This window comes from Narcine bancroftii, chromosome 14 (genome assembly GCF_036971445.1).
Source record: "Narcine bancroftii isolate sNarBan1 chromosome 14, sNarBan1.hap1, whole genome shotgun sequence".
In the NCBI taxonomy this organism is placed as follows: domain Eukaryota; kingdom Metazoa; phylum Chordata; class Chondrichthyes; order Torpediniformes; family Narcinidae; genus Narcine; species Narcine bancroftii.
Window position 1 is genome coordinate 20,276,205 of NC_091482.1, and position 19,531 is coordinate 20,295,735.

Consider the following 19,531-nt stretch of genomic DNA (forward strand, 5'->3'; position numbering starts at 1 on the left):
AGCCGAGTTTTAATTGAATTTAATGAACCATTTGTTCCAGTCACAGGCATATTTCACTATCTCCCACTATGTCCCTCGACGGCACATCCTCACACCCAACTCCCTCCAAGGATGGTATTCCCTTCTCACAATTTCTCCGTCCCCGCTGCATCTGTTCCCAAAATGGTCTTCCAGTCCAGATCTTCTGAAATATGTGTTTTCTACCAGCATCTCCTCCATTTCCCACTCATCTGCCCTGGCCCCCTTTGCCCCTAGACATAACAAACACAGGATGCCCCTCATCCTTACCTATCACCCACTGTCCTCCTCATCCAGCACATATCTTCAAAATTTCTGCCACCTACAACATGATCCCACCACCAGATACATCTTCCCCTTTCTGCCTTTTGTAGGGACAGCTCGCTCCGTAACTCCCTTGACCACTCATTCCTTCCCACCCCAACCCCCGCCCCCACCAGCAGCTTCCTCTGCGCCTGCAGGAAGTGCCACATTTGCACCCTTGCCTCCTCCCACTATTTGGGGCCCCAAACAATCCTTTCAAGTGAAGCAGCACCTCTACTTGTGTACTTCCGGAGAGTGATTCACTGCATCTGGTGCTCCCTTTGTGACTTTCTCTACATCGGAGAGACTGGGCGCAGACTGGGAGATCGCTTCTCTGAGCACCTTAGTGACAGGGATCGTCCAGTGGCCGACCATTTCAATTCTGTGCCCCACTCCCGTACTCGCATGCCCGTCCACGACTGCGTGTACTCTCCCACCAAAACCACATGTAAATTAGAGGAACCGCACTTGATTTTCCATCTGGGCACTCTCCAACTGGACGGTATTAACATTGACTTCTCCGGTTTCTGCTAGCCATCTCGCCATTTTCCCTCCCTTCCCGTTACCTCTGTCTTCTTTCCTCCGGCTCTCCACCCCTTTCGCTCTCCATTCGCAAAGCCATTGCTCCTCCCCCGACTTGCCGCTGTGTCCTCACTCCCTTATCCACCTATTATTTCCTGCCCCTCCCCCATCCTTTTGTTCGGACACCTGCTGACTTTTCTTCCTTACCTTGATATGGGCTCATGCCCAAAACGTTGATAATGTATCTTTAACTTTGCTGTATAAAGTGTACTGTCTTACCTCCTGAACTTCTCCAGCATTGTTTTTACTACAACCACCATGTCTCCAGCCTTTTATTTGTTGTGGGTAAAAGCTAAATGCAAATCAGTGAAATACAAATGTATGTCTTGTGAATGAGTAATAACGTGTACAAATTCTTCTGTTTTGAAAAGCAAGCATGTCATAAATACTACTTACTTTATGCCTCCAGGGTACTAAACTATGGGGTGGAAGATTTGTCGGAAATATTGATCCGATTATGGAAAAGTTTAATGCTTCCATTCTAACCGATCAAAGAATGTCAGCTGCAGATATTCAAGGAAGCAAGGCGTATGCCAAAGCTTTGGAGAAGGCTGGGTTGCTAACAAAATCTGAATTGGATCAAATTCTAAACGGAATGGACAAGGTAAGAAAAACTTTGCCATGAACCGGCCTTGCTATCAAAGAGGTTTACATTCCTTGTTCACCTATAACTATCTGGACCAGTGCATAATAAAAGCAATCTCATCATGGAGTTCAGGTGGAATTTTTTGCTTATTTTCAACAACCCTCCAACCACTTCCAGTTTATTTTAATAGTTAGAAAAATGCATTTGGAGACAGCGCAGATGCCAACCCTCGCTTATTCTCTTTGACTCTCTGACCTCTGTTTATCAACTCCATTTCAAATCTCAATAGTTACTCTCTGATAGGTGCTCCCCGAGGGCGCAGCTTCAGAATAAAGTGATTACACTTTAGAACAGAAATGGGAAAGATTTCTTCAGCCAGATGTTGGTGAATTTGTGGAATTCATTGCCGCAGACAGCTGTGGAGGTTGATGGGTTCTTGATCAGGAAGGATGTCAAAGATTACAGAGGAGAAGGCCGGAAAATGGAAGTTGAGAGAAAAAAAATGTATCAGCCATGATTCGAATGATGGGACAGACTTGATGGCCTAGCTATGCTCCCACTTCTTATAATCAAAATGGAGTAGCTGGAGCATGAAATCCCAGGACTTTATCCTTCACCAATGCAATGAGAGGTCAGTTCAGGCCCCAACACAGACTGCATAAGGCAGGACTATTGCTGCAAGCATTTTTTTGCAATTTGTTTTAATTAAGAAATAAACTTTTCTTATTTCATTGGAAGAATTAAATCACACGTGCTATGGGGTGAAAGATTCGTTTGAGGCACATCTCCAGTTATGGAGAAGTTTAATGCTCATCATTAGTGAATTTGGACTGTAGATGTTCAGGAAAGCAAGGTCTCTGTAATGCTTTGGAGATGACACATTCTCAGACCAGGTCTGATGAAAAATCTTGATCTTCAGTTCACTGAGTTTGGGTTCACAAATCCAAGATGAATTTTTTTTATCTCTTGCACATTGAGATCAATATAGACAATTCTCTGCACCTTTTAAGGTTTGTTAATTTGCACATAGCTACTGTAGTCAACTTTGATCCTGGTCCTACCCTTATTAGTGAATCTTTAATTTTTTTTCATTGTTCTGAATATTTTCTGAGCTTAGTTATGTGCACCATTAACTGGTGCTGTGAATATTAATATTTTGCAGAAAGGTGATTAATATAAAGTCCTAGAATTGTACCCTCCAGCCCTTTGGAAGAGTAAAACAGTTAATCCCTCTTTCCTGCTGTTTCTTGCTTCTTCCTGGACTTTTTCTCCTTTGAAAGTTGATGTTGAGTCATCCTCCACACACCTACAAGCAGATCATTTCAGATTATAGAAACAAATGCTTAAAAAGGTTCACACTATCTTCATTTTTTTCTGGTTACCTTAAAACTGTACATTTCCTCTACTGACCATTTTGCTATTCAAACAATTTTTTTACATAGTCTGTTAAAATACTCCATTATTAGTACACCACTATTAAATCTCCTTTAATAACCTATGCCTTGTTGAAAACTGTGTTTAACTTAGAACCAGAGTGTGATATTTGTTATCCTTTTTTTAAAAAACATCTTATTAAAGCTTGGTCCTCTGCCATTGTGAAGGGAAATGGGATTTTTCTTGTTGAAAGAGCACACCAATGTATTGTAAGATTCAGTGCTAAAAGATTTTTGTTTCAAACCATTTTAAGATTTCTGAAGAATGGAGCAAAGGGACTTTCCTTATCAAAGAAAAAGATGAAGACATTCATACAGCACATGAACGAAGATTAAAGGTAAGATGACCATACCAGTGATCTTTTCAGTGCTCGGGGATCAAGGTTGCAATGAATGGAACTTTACATGGATATATGGATGTAATTTTGGAAATGCAGTTAGAATTTATAATCCAGATTGCTTCTTCTAATATTCAGGTTTTCTCCCACAGGAATCTGAAATCATTTTGCTGGCAGCTGTTATTTTTTATCTCAAGTAATAAGTTTAATCATTTATTTTTTCAAAATTCATATCGGCACAGGAAAATATACGGTCAAATAGAATAATCAAGAGTTCCAGTATCGAGGGCAGTTTCAATGACAAACAACTGATTGGGATGTGAGTTTACCACATCAGTCAACAAATCTGTTACCAAGTAAAACAATCATTAATTCTTTCCAATTCTAACTGCCTTTGGAGGTTAATAGGGCTCATGGTAGCATGGCAACTCCTGACTAGATTCACTTGCTCATTCTATTAGAGACATTCTTGTGGAAGTTCATGTAAAATCTATTGCTAAGCACCAGACCTATATATTTTGGGTAGCAAAGTATGCGTGTGTTTAAATTGTTGATTCATCTTGGTTCACTGGCCTCTGAATAGATCAGGCTTATGCACTTTATAAATGAGCTTGTTTATGTGTTACTATTAAATAAGTCTGAGAATTAAGTGAAGTATATTGTTTAATGCAATGTTAATTCTTAATTTTGTGAGGGAAATTTCCCAAATGATATTCAATATTATGTTTAAGGAACATTTAGCTTTAATGTTATTCCACAAAACATCACCTGGAAATTCAATCCTTATTTTGCATCAGGCTATGATTGAACATTAAGTTTTTATTCAACTGGAGTGAAATACATCAACAATTATTTTGGGTTCTGGGCACTGATGGGTATGATTTCTCCCTCAACCCAGTATGATTTCCACATGGGAGAAGGGATGGGATGCATGAAATAACAACTTTCCCAGGCAATATTCCATGAGGCATATTGTCCTCGATGGGTTGGTCATTGTTGAGCATTCCTGGGTGAACCACATCTTTCTAATCCAACGCTGTAATGGAGCCGTTGTCAGGCAGGTACATCATTTACTTTTCATCCTTTGGAGGCTCCCTCTCCCCCTTTCTGCCCATCACCTGCTCCCCAATTTAGTCAAGGCCTCCAGCTCATCCATCACTTTCCATGTCCTCAGGGTGACCACTAGTATTCTAACTCCTCATTCAAAAAGCAAAAGCTCCTAATATTTATCTTTGCTAACATCCACCCCCATGACGACAGGCCTGTTCCCTTGCACGACTGTTAGTTGTAGAAATATACAACACGGAAATGGTTAACCTGTCCATGCTGTCAAAGCTGCCATCTGGGCTAGTCCCAGATCTGGACTAGGCCCATATCCCCCTCACCCTTTCCTATCCACATACCTGTCCACGTCTTTTAAATGTGGTAAATGGATCCTCCTCTATCACTTCTCCGTCAACTCGTTCTATAGCCTATACATATTTTGAAGGAACTCTCTTGGTGGCTTCAGCCTAAATTACCAAATCTGAGAAGTGTGATAACTAATTTATAATCTAGAAATTCCTTAAGTCTTGTCATGAAGAGTCATTGGAGACAATCATAAAAACTTAAATCTGTCAGTTTAATGGTCATGGAAACTGTGTACATATTGCAAGGAATATATAGTAGGCAGTTAGGAATCCCTTTTGGAGTCTGTGGTCTAGTGCAATGCACAAAAGTGCTGGAGAAATTCAGCAAGTCACACAGCATCCGTAGGAAGTAAAAGGCCAGTCGACTTTTTGGGCCTGGTCCTTTCTTCTCTCCCGGAAGAAAGGTTCAGGACTGAAATTTGCTTTTGATTTCCTGTGGATGCTGTACAACCAGCTGAGTTTCTCCAGCACTTTTGTGTAGTGCTTAGGAACACCTTCTCTTTTGGTTATCTTACCCGTTGCTGGTCACTTGAAAATCACAGAGGATTTAATTTTGCATCTTGAACAGTTCCATGAAATTCCAAGCCAACACCAGAAACGTGAGCCTTGACTCCCCGAGTCTCTGCACTATTTCCTGCTTCCTGCACAAGTGCAGCCAATCTGATCAGGTGTTGAGGACAGTCCTTCTGAAGAAGAATCATTGCCAGGAATGTGGGCACTACTATTACAATTACATTTTATTTAATAATCCGTACATGAAGTAACTACAATTATTATAATAGTACAGATATGAAAAAAGAACAAATTGATTACATATATGATTTTTCACCCCACGCAAAAAAACCCTCTCTCCCACCCCTACCAAAAAAATGAAAAAAGTAGAAAATTTTTATAGGTATATTAAAAAGAAAAGAAAATCCTTTGGATTGCAGAGAGAGATGTCATGCAGTACAAATCATCAGTTCTAACATAAACATAGAAAGGAGAATTCTGCAGGGCGAGGGATTAAAAAGGATATCATGGCAAATTTAATCCCATTATATGAGTGTACGGGTGCCATATTTGTAAAAACATATAGTATTTATTTCCTAAATTATAAGTAATTTTCCCCAAAGGAATACAACTTTGAATTTCAGCATGCCATCTTGGCACAGTTAAAGATGTATCCAATTTTCAAGTGATTGCAATACATCATCTTACTACCGCTAATGCTAATTTAACAAGTTTCAATTTTGGATTTGTACCTTCAATATTTCTGAATAAAAATAAATCGTGATTTACTCCTGTAACCTGTTCCAAAAAGTTACGTAGCGTCGCCCAAAAAGGTCTCACGTGAGGACAAGACCATGTTGAATGTATAAAAGATCCGATATTTTCACCACACCTAAAACATTGATCTGATAAATCTGATTTCAATCTATTCAAAATATAATTGATGTAAAAAATTGTATTGAATTAATCTTTATTTTACATTGATAGTATTAGTCATACAATCCCTATGTAAATTTTCCCCCATTTCCCATCTCTGCCTAGATTTATATAATCCTAATTTAGGCATTCCTGGTTGTAATAATGAATATATCAAATAAATATTGTTGGCCCCAACTTATCTCTCAAATATGCTCTGAACTGAAAATAACAAAAAAGGGTATTGTGGTACAATTACATAGCTTGATTTGAATATTTAAGCATACTTTTAAATGCCTTTGACTTAACTACATATGAAAAAAAAGTGTGTTTTTCAGTGTCTTTTAATATATATTTTTGATATCGCTTGATCAACATCTTGGGAGATTCTGCTAGAAAATTGTGTGTAGTTAGTTAGCATCGTGTACACCAGACAATCATTTCTATTTTCAAACCTATAAAGTCAGTAGTGATGGGCATCGACCTCAAATTTAAGTTTATTATTATCATACAATTGTATTAGTACAACTAGATGAAATCGTGCAGTTCAGTCTTGGTGTAAAAACATGCAAACACATATTTACAAGCAATGCATATGCAAGATATGAATAAATGTCATTAAATAAATTGGCTACAGCTCGGCCTTCAACACCATTATTCCCTCAGTGCTGGTCAAGAAGCTACAAACTCTAGGCCTCTGCACCCCACTCTGCAACTGGATCTCATCGGAAGACCACAGTCAGTACAAATTAGAAACAACGTCTCCTCTCACTGATCATCAATGCAGGTGCACCCCAAGGATGCATGCTTAGCCCACTACTCTACTCGTTATACACCCATGACTGTGTGGCCAGGCTATTCCAAAGCTATCTACAAGTTTGCCGAAGACACCGCAGTTGTTGGCAGAATCACAAACGGCACTGAGGAAGTGTTACAACAACCTTGCGCTCAACATCTGCAAAACCAAGGAGATGATTGTGGACTTCAGGTGGAAGTCAGGGGAACATGATCTAGTCCTCATCAAGGGCTCAGTAGTGGAGAGGGTTAAGAACTTAAAATTCCTGGATGTCAGCATCTCTAAGGATCTGTCCTGGAGCCTCCATGTTGATGTAGTCACAAAGAAAGCTCACCAGTGTCTATTACTTTGTGAGGTGTCTGAGGAGATTCTGTACGTCTCGTAAACGTCTACAGGTGTATTGGTTGCATTGCTGCCTGGTACGGAGGCGCCAACTCTCAGGACAGAATAAACTCCGGAGGGTTGTTAACTCTGTTTGCGACATCACAGGTACCAGACTTCATTCCATCGAGGACATCTACATGAGGCAGTGTCTTAAAAAAGTGGTCTCTGTCCTCAGACTCCCACCATTCTGCTACCATTGGGGAAAAAGGTACAGGAGCCGAAAGACGAGCACTCAGCGGCACAAGGACAGTTTATTCCCTGCTGCCATCAGATTCCTGAATAATCAATGAACCAAAGACACTGATTTACTTTTTATTATTTTTAATTTTTTTATGGTAATATTGTAAGATGGTTATATAAATGTTTGCACTGTGACGCTGCCACAAAACATTGAATTTCATGATAATAAATTCTGATCCTGAGTCTCGGAGCAGTTCATCAGTCATTCAGCATTCTCACTGCCCGTGGGAAGAAGCTGTTCCTCAGCCTGGTGGTGTGGCCCTGATAATCCTGTAACTCTTTCCCAACAGGAGTATCTGAAGGATACTGTGTGCAAGGTGGAAAGGGGTCCTTAACGATTTTGCGAGCCCTCTTCAGAAAACCATCTTGGTAGATCACATTGGTGCAGGCAAGGGAGACCCCAGTGATCCCCTCTGCCACTCTTAAGGTCCTGTGGATTGACGCCCAATCCATTGCTCAGCAATAATTTTGTAGCACACTTAAGAGGGTTTTCTAATAAACTTGGTATTGCGATGTACTTTTTTGATTTCAGGAACTGATTGGGGAAGCTGCAGGGAAATTACACACTGGTCGAAGCAGAAATGATCAGGCAAGTTGAATTCTTGATATGCATTGAACTGTTTCTAGCACTGGAGGCAATAATGTTCTTGGGGTTTATCTTCATTATGTGTCATTTTATCCACCGGTAGCTTCTACAGAATCTGCTGCTTCCACAGGCAAAGAACAGCATTAGAGCTGCCAAGATCATTTTTTTTTTAAAAATTGAAGGTAGAAACTCTCAACTAATGCTAGTATCTCGTGCAGCAACATCTCACAAGTCCTATCATATGCTGCATTTTTATACTTTAAAACCCTACAACATCACTAATGTCTCCTTCTTTGTTCAATCTGAAACTCACTGAGGAAAATGATTGCTTTGCTCGCAAATCTGCACCCTCTTGAAGATAGCTTTCCTAAAAGTGTTGTTAGATTGATTCTGTTGCTCTACCTAACGCAAACAAATTTATTTCCATTCTTATCCCAACAGTTCTGAGGTGATGAACAGAGTTAAATTAACTTTGCAAAGTCCTTAATTTATGTGATTGAGTCGCTCAACGCTAATTGCTTGTTACTGAAGGGGTGCTTCAACAAATATTTATGCTTTGGCCACATCCAGATGAATTAAAGAATACAAGCCTTGGTTAATATATTTAAATTGCAGTGCAATTAGTGCACTTTCTACTTCTCCTTGCCTCTGAGCTTTTGTTTCAGTACAAGTTTGCTGCCTGTTGCTGGCTTGCAAAGATCAAGAGGACACCAGTTGTTAATACAACAGAGTCCTCCGTGTGCAGTGGGTTGCTTTCTTGGCCTGCATCTGGGAAATCGGCACAGTTTTGTGGCAGCTTTGCAACGTGAAGCTCTAAATAACTGTGGTTAACCATGTTACAGGTGGTGACTGATCTAAGAATATGGCTTCGGGATGAAATTTCTGTTGTGATGGGCCACCTGAACAAGTTAATTAAAACCATGGTGGAGAGGGCAGCTGTGTAAGTTTTTTTAAAATTTATCTTAGACTGTTTTTACACTCTAAGGCAGTGGTTCTCAATCTTTTTCTTTCCACTCACATACTACTTTAAGTATTCCCTATGCCATTAGTGCTCTGTGATTAGTAAGGGATTGCTTAAGGTGGTATATGGGGGAAAGAAAAAGGTTGAAAACCACTGTTTTAATTGAATCGTTATGTGCGCAGTTTCATGACTCCAAAGGTAATGGGGCGATGACAATTTTTCTCAAGCAAAATATTTCAGTAGGAATTGGGTCTAGAGCAGTGATTCTCACTGCCCACTCAGATACCACCTTACTAATCCACCTGTGCACCAATGGCTTCGGGATTACTTAAAGTGGTATGCGAGTGGAAGAAACTCACATCAGTGGAACCACTGATCTAAAGACTCCCATTTAATAATCTGCAAATAGCAGCTTTATTTTGTGTTTTGCTTGAAACTGTGACATGTTAGGCATGTTCAGTCATGGTTTCAGTGTGGAAAATATCTTCAATCTAAGTAAAATGTAGGCTCTCTGTGTTGTTTCTCTGTTACTTCAGCCTCATCCAAAGTGGCTAAATACCAATTACACTGGACAACTATTTTTTTTAACTTTTTTTTTTTAAAAAGGTTTGCTTCCTAAAAAAAAATTGGGAATTATGATAGACAATTTTGAGCTGAATTCAAAGATTATTTCAGATTTGCTGTATCACATAAAAAGTTGGATAAACATTAAATTAACTTTTATTGAATTTAGCATGTTTAATCGCATAATGATGCTGACACGTTACAATAGTTCAGCGGAACTAAAAATGTTTTGGCCTGATTTTCAGTTGTATTCAGGATCTGATGCCTCTCGAGTCAGTGTCCGACAATAGTTGGCCAGCAGTGATGGATTCCAGTTGTCCTGATATTGTTTTCCCATGGTCGCAATGACCTGGTGAAACCTTTCACCATGTTTGTCACTGACTGCACCAAGATCATCGGGGAAGGAGTTCAAGTGCAGAAAATGAATTTTCAATGACATGTTGCCCTTCATGGTTTTGTTTGCTCGAAGCATATTAAAAATATCTAGAAATCTGAAACATGTTATACCAAAAAAAACGGTGTGGGATAGGAAAGTATGAAGGGGATTTTTGCGATCAGCAGCCCAAAATCCATAAAATATATTCAAAAGTGTACAGGAAGCAAAAATCTTTGTTGTCCAATGTTATTGATCTGCTGGAGTACAATTACATTTAATTGTATTTGTTCTTTTTAACATGCTCTCCCCCTCCTGTGCACCAATTGAATGGCTCTCTGCCCACCTCATAAGCGATCATTCCTGTAGCATGAGCTGAGAGGGTGACTTTGTTGAGGTTGTTTGGCCGCAGAAGCAATGAGAGAAAACGTCGCTGCTACCCTGCAACGTTACACAAAAGTCCTGGAGGTCGCTCATATGGGCAGTTGACAATTTGGGCCTGAGCCCTACATCAGCTGTAGAGCTGTTTTCATTTCACCACATGGGGAAACCCCCCCATGGATAAAATCAGAAAGAAGGATGTTACAAATGAAGGCCATTCAGCTCACTCCTGGGCCACCTATGCAGGACTTTATAAGGTTGATATCCAAGGTCCAAACATCTTCAGATTGCACTGTGTTCAGCAGCAATTACAGCTCAGACAATGATCCACCATGCTTGGGCCATAGTCATGTATGGGGTAATAAATGGCAAGTAATGTTTGTGGTACAGAGATGTCAGACAATTAGTGTTCTCAACAAGAACAAATCTAACACACCTCCATTGAAAACCACTGATGAACTGCAGTATATATACATTTTGCACACTGCAGTGCCAAGTCTGGAACAAGCAGATCAGATAGATTTCTTGTCAGAGTACATACATAAATCTGAGGCACCTGCAAGCTCACACCAAGACACAAGAGAAACTTGTCCGTGAACTACTCTTTGCAGATGATGCCGCTTTAGTTGCCCATTCAGAGCCAGCTCTTCAGCGCTTGACGTCCTGCTTTGCGGAAACTGCCAAAATGTTTGGCCTGGAAGTCAGCCTGAAGAAAACTGAGGTCCTCCATCAGCCAGCTCCCCACCATGACTACCAGCCCCCCCACATCTCCATCGGGCACACAAAACTCAAAACGGTCAACCAGTTTACCTATCTCGGCTGCACCATTTCATCAGATGCAAGGATCGACAATGAGATAGACAACAGACTCGCCAAGGCAAATAGTGCCTTTGGAAGACTACACAAAAGAGTCTGGAAAAACAACCAACTGAAAAACCTCACAAAGATAAGCGTATACAGAGCCGTTGTCATACCCACACTCCTGTTCGGCTCCGAATCATGGGTCCTCTACCGGCACCACCTACGGCTCCTAGAACGCTTCCACCAGCGTTGTCTCCGCTCCATCCTCAACATCCATTGGAGCGCTTTCATCCCTAACGTCGAAGTACTCGAGATGGCAGAGGTCGACAGCATCGAGTCCACGCTGCTGAAGATCCAGCTGCGCTGGGTGGGTCACGTCTCCAGAATGGAGGACCATCGCCTTCCCAAGATCGTGTTATATGGCGAGCTCTCCACTGGCCACCGTGACAGAGGTGCACCAAAGAAAAGGTACAAGGACTGCCTAAAGAAATCTCTTGGTGCCTGCCACATTGACCACCGCCAGTGGGCTGATAACGCCTCAAACCGTGCATCTTGGCGCCTCACAGTTTGGCGGGCAGCAACCTCCTTTGAAGAAGACCGCAGAGCCCACCTCACTGACAAAAGGCAAAGGAGGAAAAACCCAACACCCAACCAACCAATTTTCCCCTGCAACCGGTGCAATCGTGTCTGCCTGTCCCGCATCGGACTTGTCAGCCACAAACGAGCCTGCAGCTGACGTGGACTTTTTACCCCCTCCATAAATCTTCGTCCGCGAAGCCAAGCCAAAGAAAGATGGTTAGCGTAACGCTGTCACAGTGCCAGCAACTGGGGTTTGAATTTAAATTTTGTAAGTTACAGGAATTGTTTGATTAAAGTGAACATTATATAATTAAGGAGTACAGTACTGATTTTTAAATTTCATTACATTTTGCACTGTCTTTTAAACTGTTTATTCTTAATGCTGGTTAAAGCATTGTAGGAGTGAGTCTCAAGTAACTGAAAAATTTGCATATCTACCGATTCCTGAAGGAGCCAGGTAACGGGTTTTACTGTACATCTTTATTTTGCACTTACATTAAATAATCTTAAATATTAATCATTCCCTCTCGTCAATTCCTCTCACTTGTGGAAAACGGTTACAGGTTCCACAAACCTGTGATGCTTTTCCGACATTGTTAGAATACTTAATGTTCCATGGTAATAACAATGTCTCCTGTCTTTCAGAGAGATTGACATCCTTTTTCCTGGTTACACTCATATGCAAAGGGCCCAGCCAATTCGATGGAGTCACTGGATTCTGAGGTGATCTTTACTTTTGTTAAAGTTAACCATCTGAAAAATGGAAGTCTTGTGGTCTCTAACTTTTATTTGGGTTATAAATAAAAATAAATATTTTACCTCACTTTTTTTTGGCTGATGCACTTCCACAGCTGGATATCGTGTTGAAAGGAAAACTGATATAAGAATATTTTTGGACAAATAGCTCAGTTGTTCCGAAAGGTTTTAATTTGCCAATATTAAATGAATTTTGAACCATACTATGTTAATTGCTTTAATTTAAAACTCTCACAGTAATTTATGAAGCAGCCCTACTTAAAGATACGTCACTGGACTGTTGCAGAATGAGTGATCAGACTTAAAAAAAAGAAATGCATTGGCCTAAAAATGCTGTGACATATCCTGACATTGTTAAAGTTGTTTCAATTGTTACAAGCTCAAAGGCCCCAAAAACCCAGCAGCAATAGACATTCACCAAGATGAGTGGCTTTCAAAACAAAAGTTATTTTTAATCAATTTCGAACATGAAAATAGAATCAAACATTAACTTGACTCTATACTTAACTAAACCAAATTAACCCCCTTTTAATTCTAAGTGAACGTGTGTGTAAATTCAAGAAAAGTTCTTTGGTTCACAGTTCAATCTCACTTCTTCTTCCAAGTTCTCTAGTTGCAGGCAATCACCATATTATGCACAGAATTTAACATGGATAAAGTTCGCCAGGCTTTGGTGCTTGAAAGATAAATGTTTACAGCTCAGGAAGGTTCTTGTAGGGTTTGCAGAGAGAGATATTTGTTGCTCCAAGATTTCCACAACTGAGGTACCACCACTAGTCACCTCAGGGACTCGCTGATGGAACTTGCTCCATCAAGGTCTTCTAGATGGTAACCTCTTTCTTCAAGCTACCACAGAGTTCCATTCCTTCCTCTATTTCAAGAGAACCATCAGACCGATAGCACTTCCAGCCATCTACTGCTCTGGAACTTGCTTTCATCAGTTTCAAACAGTTTTCCCTGGATTGCACTTTTCAGTTACTTGTCAGTGTCCCACACACTGACTGACTGAGCTGTTAACTCAACACTCTCTCTTCCAACTGAAACTCCAAAGAGAGCATGTGACTCATATCTTGCAAAACCCCCACCTTCTCCAGCAAACAAAAGTTCTTCCTTCTGCTCCCATCCGTTGTTATCTTTGGTAAACAATCCAGAATTGACCTTTCTGTGAGCACTTTGCAGAAAGGGTTTCTGATAGACAGCATGACAATGGTCAAGCATCATATGACTTCAGTTCAATTAACACCAACTTGTTTTTTGTAGCCATGCTACTGCCTTGACTCGTGATGCTGAGAGACTGGAAGAAATTGGGAGAAGAACTAACGTTCTGCCACTGGGAAGGTGCTGAATCTTTCTTGTATCTTAAGTAACTTTCAGTGTAAATCATTTTAATTTCCCTCCAGTAGGTTAATTCACTGATTTCCCAGAACAATTTTGTGCATCGGAATTTTTGGATCAATTAGGAATGGACTACAATTGACTGACTGGATTTACTATTTTAATTTCCTAGTGGTGCTATTGCTGGAAATCCCTTTCAGATTGACAGAGAATTTCTTCGTAAAGGTAAGTTATTAAAATTTATTTTTAAAAAAACAACAAAAAATTGTATGTTTGGTTAAAACTGCAGAAATAACTGATTCGAGTTCAAGGTTATTGTCACATGTACCAATGTGTAATGAAAAAGTTTGCTTGCAACCTAGCTAGTCAACCCATATGTAGTAGAGTAATTAAAAAAAAAATGTACAGAGAGAAGGTTCTGTTAGAATCGAGCAACCTCAATTAATATGAGGTTTGTTCAGGAATCTGATATAAATCTGGTGCTGTGTTATCTCACACTCCTGAATCTCCTCGTCGATAGGAAGAGGGTGAACAGAGTGTGGCTTTTAATATGTTGGCTGGTTTTCCAAGGCAATGGAAAGTGTAGATGGAGTTTGCGCAATGGTCTGAGCTTCATTCACATCTAATTGGGGAAACCTAACTTGTGTTGCCTTTATTTCTCTTGCATAATCTGAAGAAGTTGGAATTGTGACCCAAATTTTTGCTTGAGAGTGGTGCATCGGTAGTAACTCTGAGCTGGAGAAAAATTACTTGGGCCATGATGGGAGAAAAAGGAAGAAATCTTACTGATTATTTTTTTGAAAAGAAACCTCGTCTGTGATATCAACTTCAGAACAAATCCTTTTACATGAATTCACTGAAATTCAAAATTTCTTAAAACTGGAAAGACTTTTAAATCTAGTGAAACATGCAAGTCTGCAGGCGCTTTAAATCTCTCGAGGATGAACTTGTGACCCGCTGAACTCTTTGATTTTCAGAGCTGCAGTTTGACACCATTAGTTTGAACAGCATGGATGCAACAAGTGGGCGAGACTTTGTTGGCAAGTACTGTTCCTTTCACAAAATAAACAGTCTGTAGATGATTTATATGGAGAGTAAACACAGATTTTGCAAATGTAATATTGGAATCAATTAGAACTCTCTCCCCAAAGGAATTCTTAGTTTTTTTGCAGTTTGATAATTTTACTTTTGAAACTGATCCTCATTTTTCATATCCCACTATGGCCTCTCTTCCTTGTCTCTCTCCCACCAACTGTGGCTCCACCAAGGATGTTTATACCCTCTGGCGTGTTATTTTAAACTTGTGATATTCACCCCAAATTTTATTGTCTTTTCTACATTTTGTCTTTTTTAAGACTTTCCTCAAAATCTACTTCAACCTTGCATTTAATTTCACTTGTTTCAGTGAAACTACAAAATCAGGAAAGGAATAGATTGGATGAACAGAGTCTTTTGCCAGAGCAGGGAAATCAGTAACCAGAGGACGCAGGTCTCAGGTGAGGCGGGGTGGGGGGGGAGAGGGAGAGATTTAACAGGAACCTGATGGGTTTTTTTAAACATGGAGGGAGGTGAGAATATAGAGGAGGTGATTAAGGCAAGTACTATTACAACATTTACGAACAATTTGGACAGATATATGGAAAAGGCAAGTTGAGATATATTTGGCCAAATACAGGCCACATTTTGGAGAGCATGGGCATGGGGAACTTGGGTCAAGGGGTCTGTTTCCATGCTGTATGACTTCACTTGCATGTTGAAGTTTCTACATTACTTTTGCTGTGTTAAGGTTTTCTTCAGTACCTCTGTGGTGTATCTTTAGAATATGAGCTTAAATCAGCTGTAAATGCCAGAAATATTACACTGAGTTGCTGCTTGGCATTACTAACAAGAATAGGATTGGATCAAAGCGGCTTCGCCCAAGTGTAGTTGATCGGTGACAGGCCTCCCTGAGCATAGCATTGGACTAAGTCGTGTCTAAAATGGAGATTGGGTAAAAGAGGGACCAGAATATGTCGTAATCGCCTCTGTGGGTCAGCAGGATTTGCAATGATAAAGAAAGCATTATGAGATCTTTTTCAAATTAATAAAGAGGTTAATGATTCATTTCAAAGATTCGACTTCAAAATAAACAACAAGTGGATTGGTTCAGACCAATCCAAATATGGGCTAAGGATTGTTTCCATAAATGCCAGTGCAAGGAATGAGATTGATGATGTGAGGGTTGTGCCTGTTGTTGGAGGATTGAAGTGGGAAAGGGAAGTTTCTTGGAAGATGATTGTGGGAGAAGCAAGAAAAGTGGGAGCACCTCAGGGTGGACCATGTCAAAAGGATATGATCGAAAAGCAATTCTTCAACTGAAACCGAATTACAACATTGTGTTGAAGCTGGTAAAGGGCAAATGATCAATCAATGAAATGAACTTCCAAGCTGTATAGATGAGGGGGAAAAAATTAGAATTATTTGAGAAGAACACTAATCAGCTTCAAGTTGCATCATTCTTCCCTTCACGAAAAAGACACTCCCTTAGGGTTTCCACCCTTTCAGTTTTTCAGCATCAATACTATTTGACAAGTGCGTAAAATTACCCAGAACATTGATCCAAATTCACCACAGATCATGCAGCTGTCTTCCATCACAGTATTTCTATCCACCCAGTACTTCTCCATTCTAAGGGTTCTCTATCGGCAGGGAGACTATTCTCCCGGTGCTCCCATCTTCATCCATTTCTATTTCTCACCTGACTAGTGAGTTCCACATTCTCCCCACGTAGAACGGCATCTCCCAGTAGCAGTTGAGGAGTCTATTCTCCCGGTGCTCCCATCTTCCCCATTGAATCCATTTCTATTTCTCACTTGACCAGTGAGTTCCGCATTCTCCCCACGTAGAACAGCATCTCCCCAGTAGCAGTTGAAGAGTCTATTCTCCCAGTGCTCCCATCTTCCCCATTGAATCCATTTCTATTTCTCACTTGACTAGTGAGTTCCGCATTCTCCCCACGTAGAACGGCATCTCCCAGTAGCAGTTGAGGAGTCTATTCTCCCGGTGCTCCCATCTTCCCCGTTGTATCTATTTCTCACTTGACTAGTGAGTTCCACATTCTCCCCACGTAGAATGGCATCTCCCAGTAGCAGTTGAGAAGTGGAATCGTTTCCACTGACGAGGTTGGTACTAGTGAAATCATTTTCCCAGTGAGTGCGGGTGCCCATGGAACCTGTTCCCCAGTGTCATTCAGTGGGCGTGTGGGAAGCTCCTTGGTGAGGAAGTTTATCAGTGGAACCAGTTCTCGGGCGCATTTCTCCCACGCATCCATAATTTAAAACTTTCGAAATTGCACTTTTTGATTCATCCGTCATGAGCAATAATGATATGAATAATTTCACTTATGGTAATTATCTTCATGATTAACCCCAGCAATGATCCTCGTTGGATACCAATATCCCTTCCCTGTCACTGTGCACCATTCCCCAAACTCTCATCTCACTCAGCACTTTCCACATGAATAAAAAGCAGAAGATCTCAAAGCTCCAGTTCAATGATAAATATCCAGCAGGGTCTTTTACGCTTGGCAAGCCATCACGCTAGTTTATGTTCTTAACAAATATCCCTTTTGTTTCTTAAAGCTGAGATTCTTTTCTGGTGCTCTTTGTGCCTGATACACCTGAGTAAGATATCCGAGGATCTAATCATTTACAGCACAAAGGAATTTGGATTTGTAACACTCTCCGATGCCTACAGGTAATTCAATAATCAGTGTGATTGAATCATTCTTTTTGTATAATCTCTGCAAGCAATGTTGGATTTGTTTGGGTGAAGCGTCTGCTTTATCGTCGATTAAACTGTACGTTTTCTGAGTTTGGAGGGAGGTGCAATTGGCAATGGAAAACTCATAACCACTTCCAGAAAAAGTAGTGTGAGTTACAGAGCACAACTCTTTGGATGAATCATTCAGCTTGATTCTGCAACAGGATATAGATAGACTCCTACCAAGTTGTGAAGCTGTGGGAGACAGGCCTGTGAGAACTACATACCTGGATCGGGATTTAGGAGTGTGCAGATGGGGAGCAGGGGTTCCCCTTGGTGCTGGCAGCTTCCCGATCGTGTCAGAGGTACAGCACTACGAGCTCGGGTTCACCACTGGAATGAACAAGAGGGCTCGGTGGCTGCAGATGTTATGGGAGTGTAGGAGGAGAATCCACGCACCCGCAGTGTTGCTGAAAGGATTCTCTTTCTCTTATTGGTGGGGACTCCGAGGTAGTGGCACCTCACGACATTCTTTAACGACCAGCAAAAGGTGACAAGTTTTGTGTATTAATAGAGTCTTGAATGATTGGGCAAAAAAAACCTGGCAAGTGGAGTTCAATGTGAGGAGGTGTGGGGTGATGAACTCCGTCAGGGAAGCGAGATCAAAAGGCAGATTGTTATGTACGTGGCGGGAGAATACAAGTGAGTGAACTTCAGAGGAACTTGGGAGTGTTCTGCAGCACTAGAAATTAGCAGACAGGTTGAACAAGCAGGTTGGCAGTGGTTCTCAACCTTTCTCTTTCCACTCACATACCATTTTAAATATTCCCTATCTCATCGGTGCTCTGTGATTAGTAAGGGATGGCTTATGGTGATATGTGAGTGGAAAGAAAAACTTTTAATCATGCCTAATTGACTCATTATGTGTACGTTTTCATAACTCCAAAGGACCATGTTTCTCAAGCAAAATATTTCAGTAACAATTGGGTATAGAGTCGTGATTCTCAACCTTCCCTTCCCACTCGCATTGCCACTTGAAGCCATCCCTTACTAACCACAGAGCACCCATGGCGTAGGGATTATATCAGGTGGTGTGTGAGTGGAAAGAAGGTTGAACCACTGAGCTAGAGGGTTGGAGGTATAGAATAGGGAGGTTTTGTTAGTAGGGGTTTACAACTTGGATTTGGCAGGTTTTCTACCTGTGTACAGGCTAATTGATGTACGTGTAGGCAATCCACCTCAGAGGAGCACCAGGAGAATAGACTCCTCAACTGCTACTGGGAGATGCCGTTCTACATGGGGAGAATTATCCACCAGTGTACACATACCATGTAGCTGCTACTGGTCATTTTGTAAGCGATCGATGGCTGCCGGGTACAAAATGACAACAGTGCTTGCAATAGCTGTCTTCCTTACCCATAATCTCCCTCGCCAGCGTGGGGGATTATGGGCAAGAAGGACGGCCATTGCTTCTGCCTCAACTCTGCTCCCCATCGGCCCACTCCGCTCCCCTGACAGCGTTCGCCTGCTGGCCCGACAACATTCTTCACCATCCCCAACTCCGTGTTCCTCCCCCCAGCCCTGACTGCATCCCGACAGCGTTCACCCTGGCCCCCTGCTCAGATTCTCTATCCACTCCAGCCACTTACCCTTTGCAGGCCAGAACAGGGGATTCCCTTTGGGGCCTCTGGTGACACCGTGAGTGCGTGACTTGTCAGTCACCGTGTCACCAAAGGGGCAGGTGCACCCTTAAATTGCCCAGTTGCTGTTTGACTGGGGTCCCAAGCAGCCCCAGTTTGAAAACGCCTACTGTTTTCCAAGGCCCTTTCAAACTGCAGCACCCAGGTAGCCCTCCTGGGACTCGGCTGCGATTACTGGGTCATGGGTGCAGACAGACCTACCTGTTAAATCGCCAACCCAGCGATTTAAGGGGAATCCTGCCCCCCGGGTTGACATGG

At 41.3% G+C, this 19,531-nt stretch overlaps 1 protein-coding gene across 1 annotated transcript in view; it reads left to right on the forward strand.

The window, feature by feature from the left end:
* asl (argininosuccinate lyase) overlaps positions 1 to 19,531 on the forward strand; it is a 37,291-nt gene that overhangs the window by 7,021 nt on the left and 10,739 nt on the right. Inside the window, exons 2-10 of the mRNA XM_069911520.1 lie at positions 1,313 to 1,507; positions 3,177 to 3,260; positions 8,029 to 8,085; positions 8,925 to 9,022; positions 12,387 to 12,464; positions 13,758 to 13,835; positions 14,005 to 14,057; positions 14,810 to 14,872; positions 17,453 to 17,567. Coding sequence (XP_069767621.1) covers positions 1,313 to 1,507; positions 3,177 to 3,260; positions 8,029 to 8,085; positions 8,925 to 9,022; positions 12,387 to 12,464; positions 13,758 to 13,835; positions 14,005 to 14,057; positions 14,810 to 14,872; positions 17,453 to 17,567 — 821 coding nt within the window. The remainder of the gene's footprint in view (positions 1 to 1,312; positions 1,508 to 3,176; positions 3,261 to 8,028; positions 8,086 to 8,924; positions 9,023 to 12,386; positions 12,465 to 13,757; positions 13,836 to 14,004; positions 14,058 to 14,809; positions 14,873 to 17,452; positions 17,568 to 19,531) is intronic.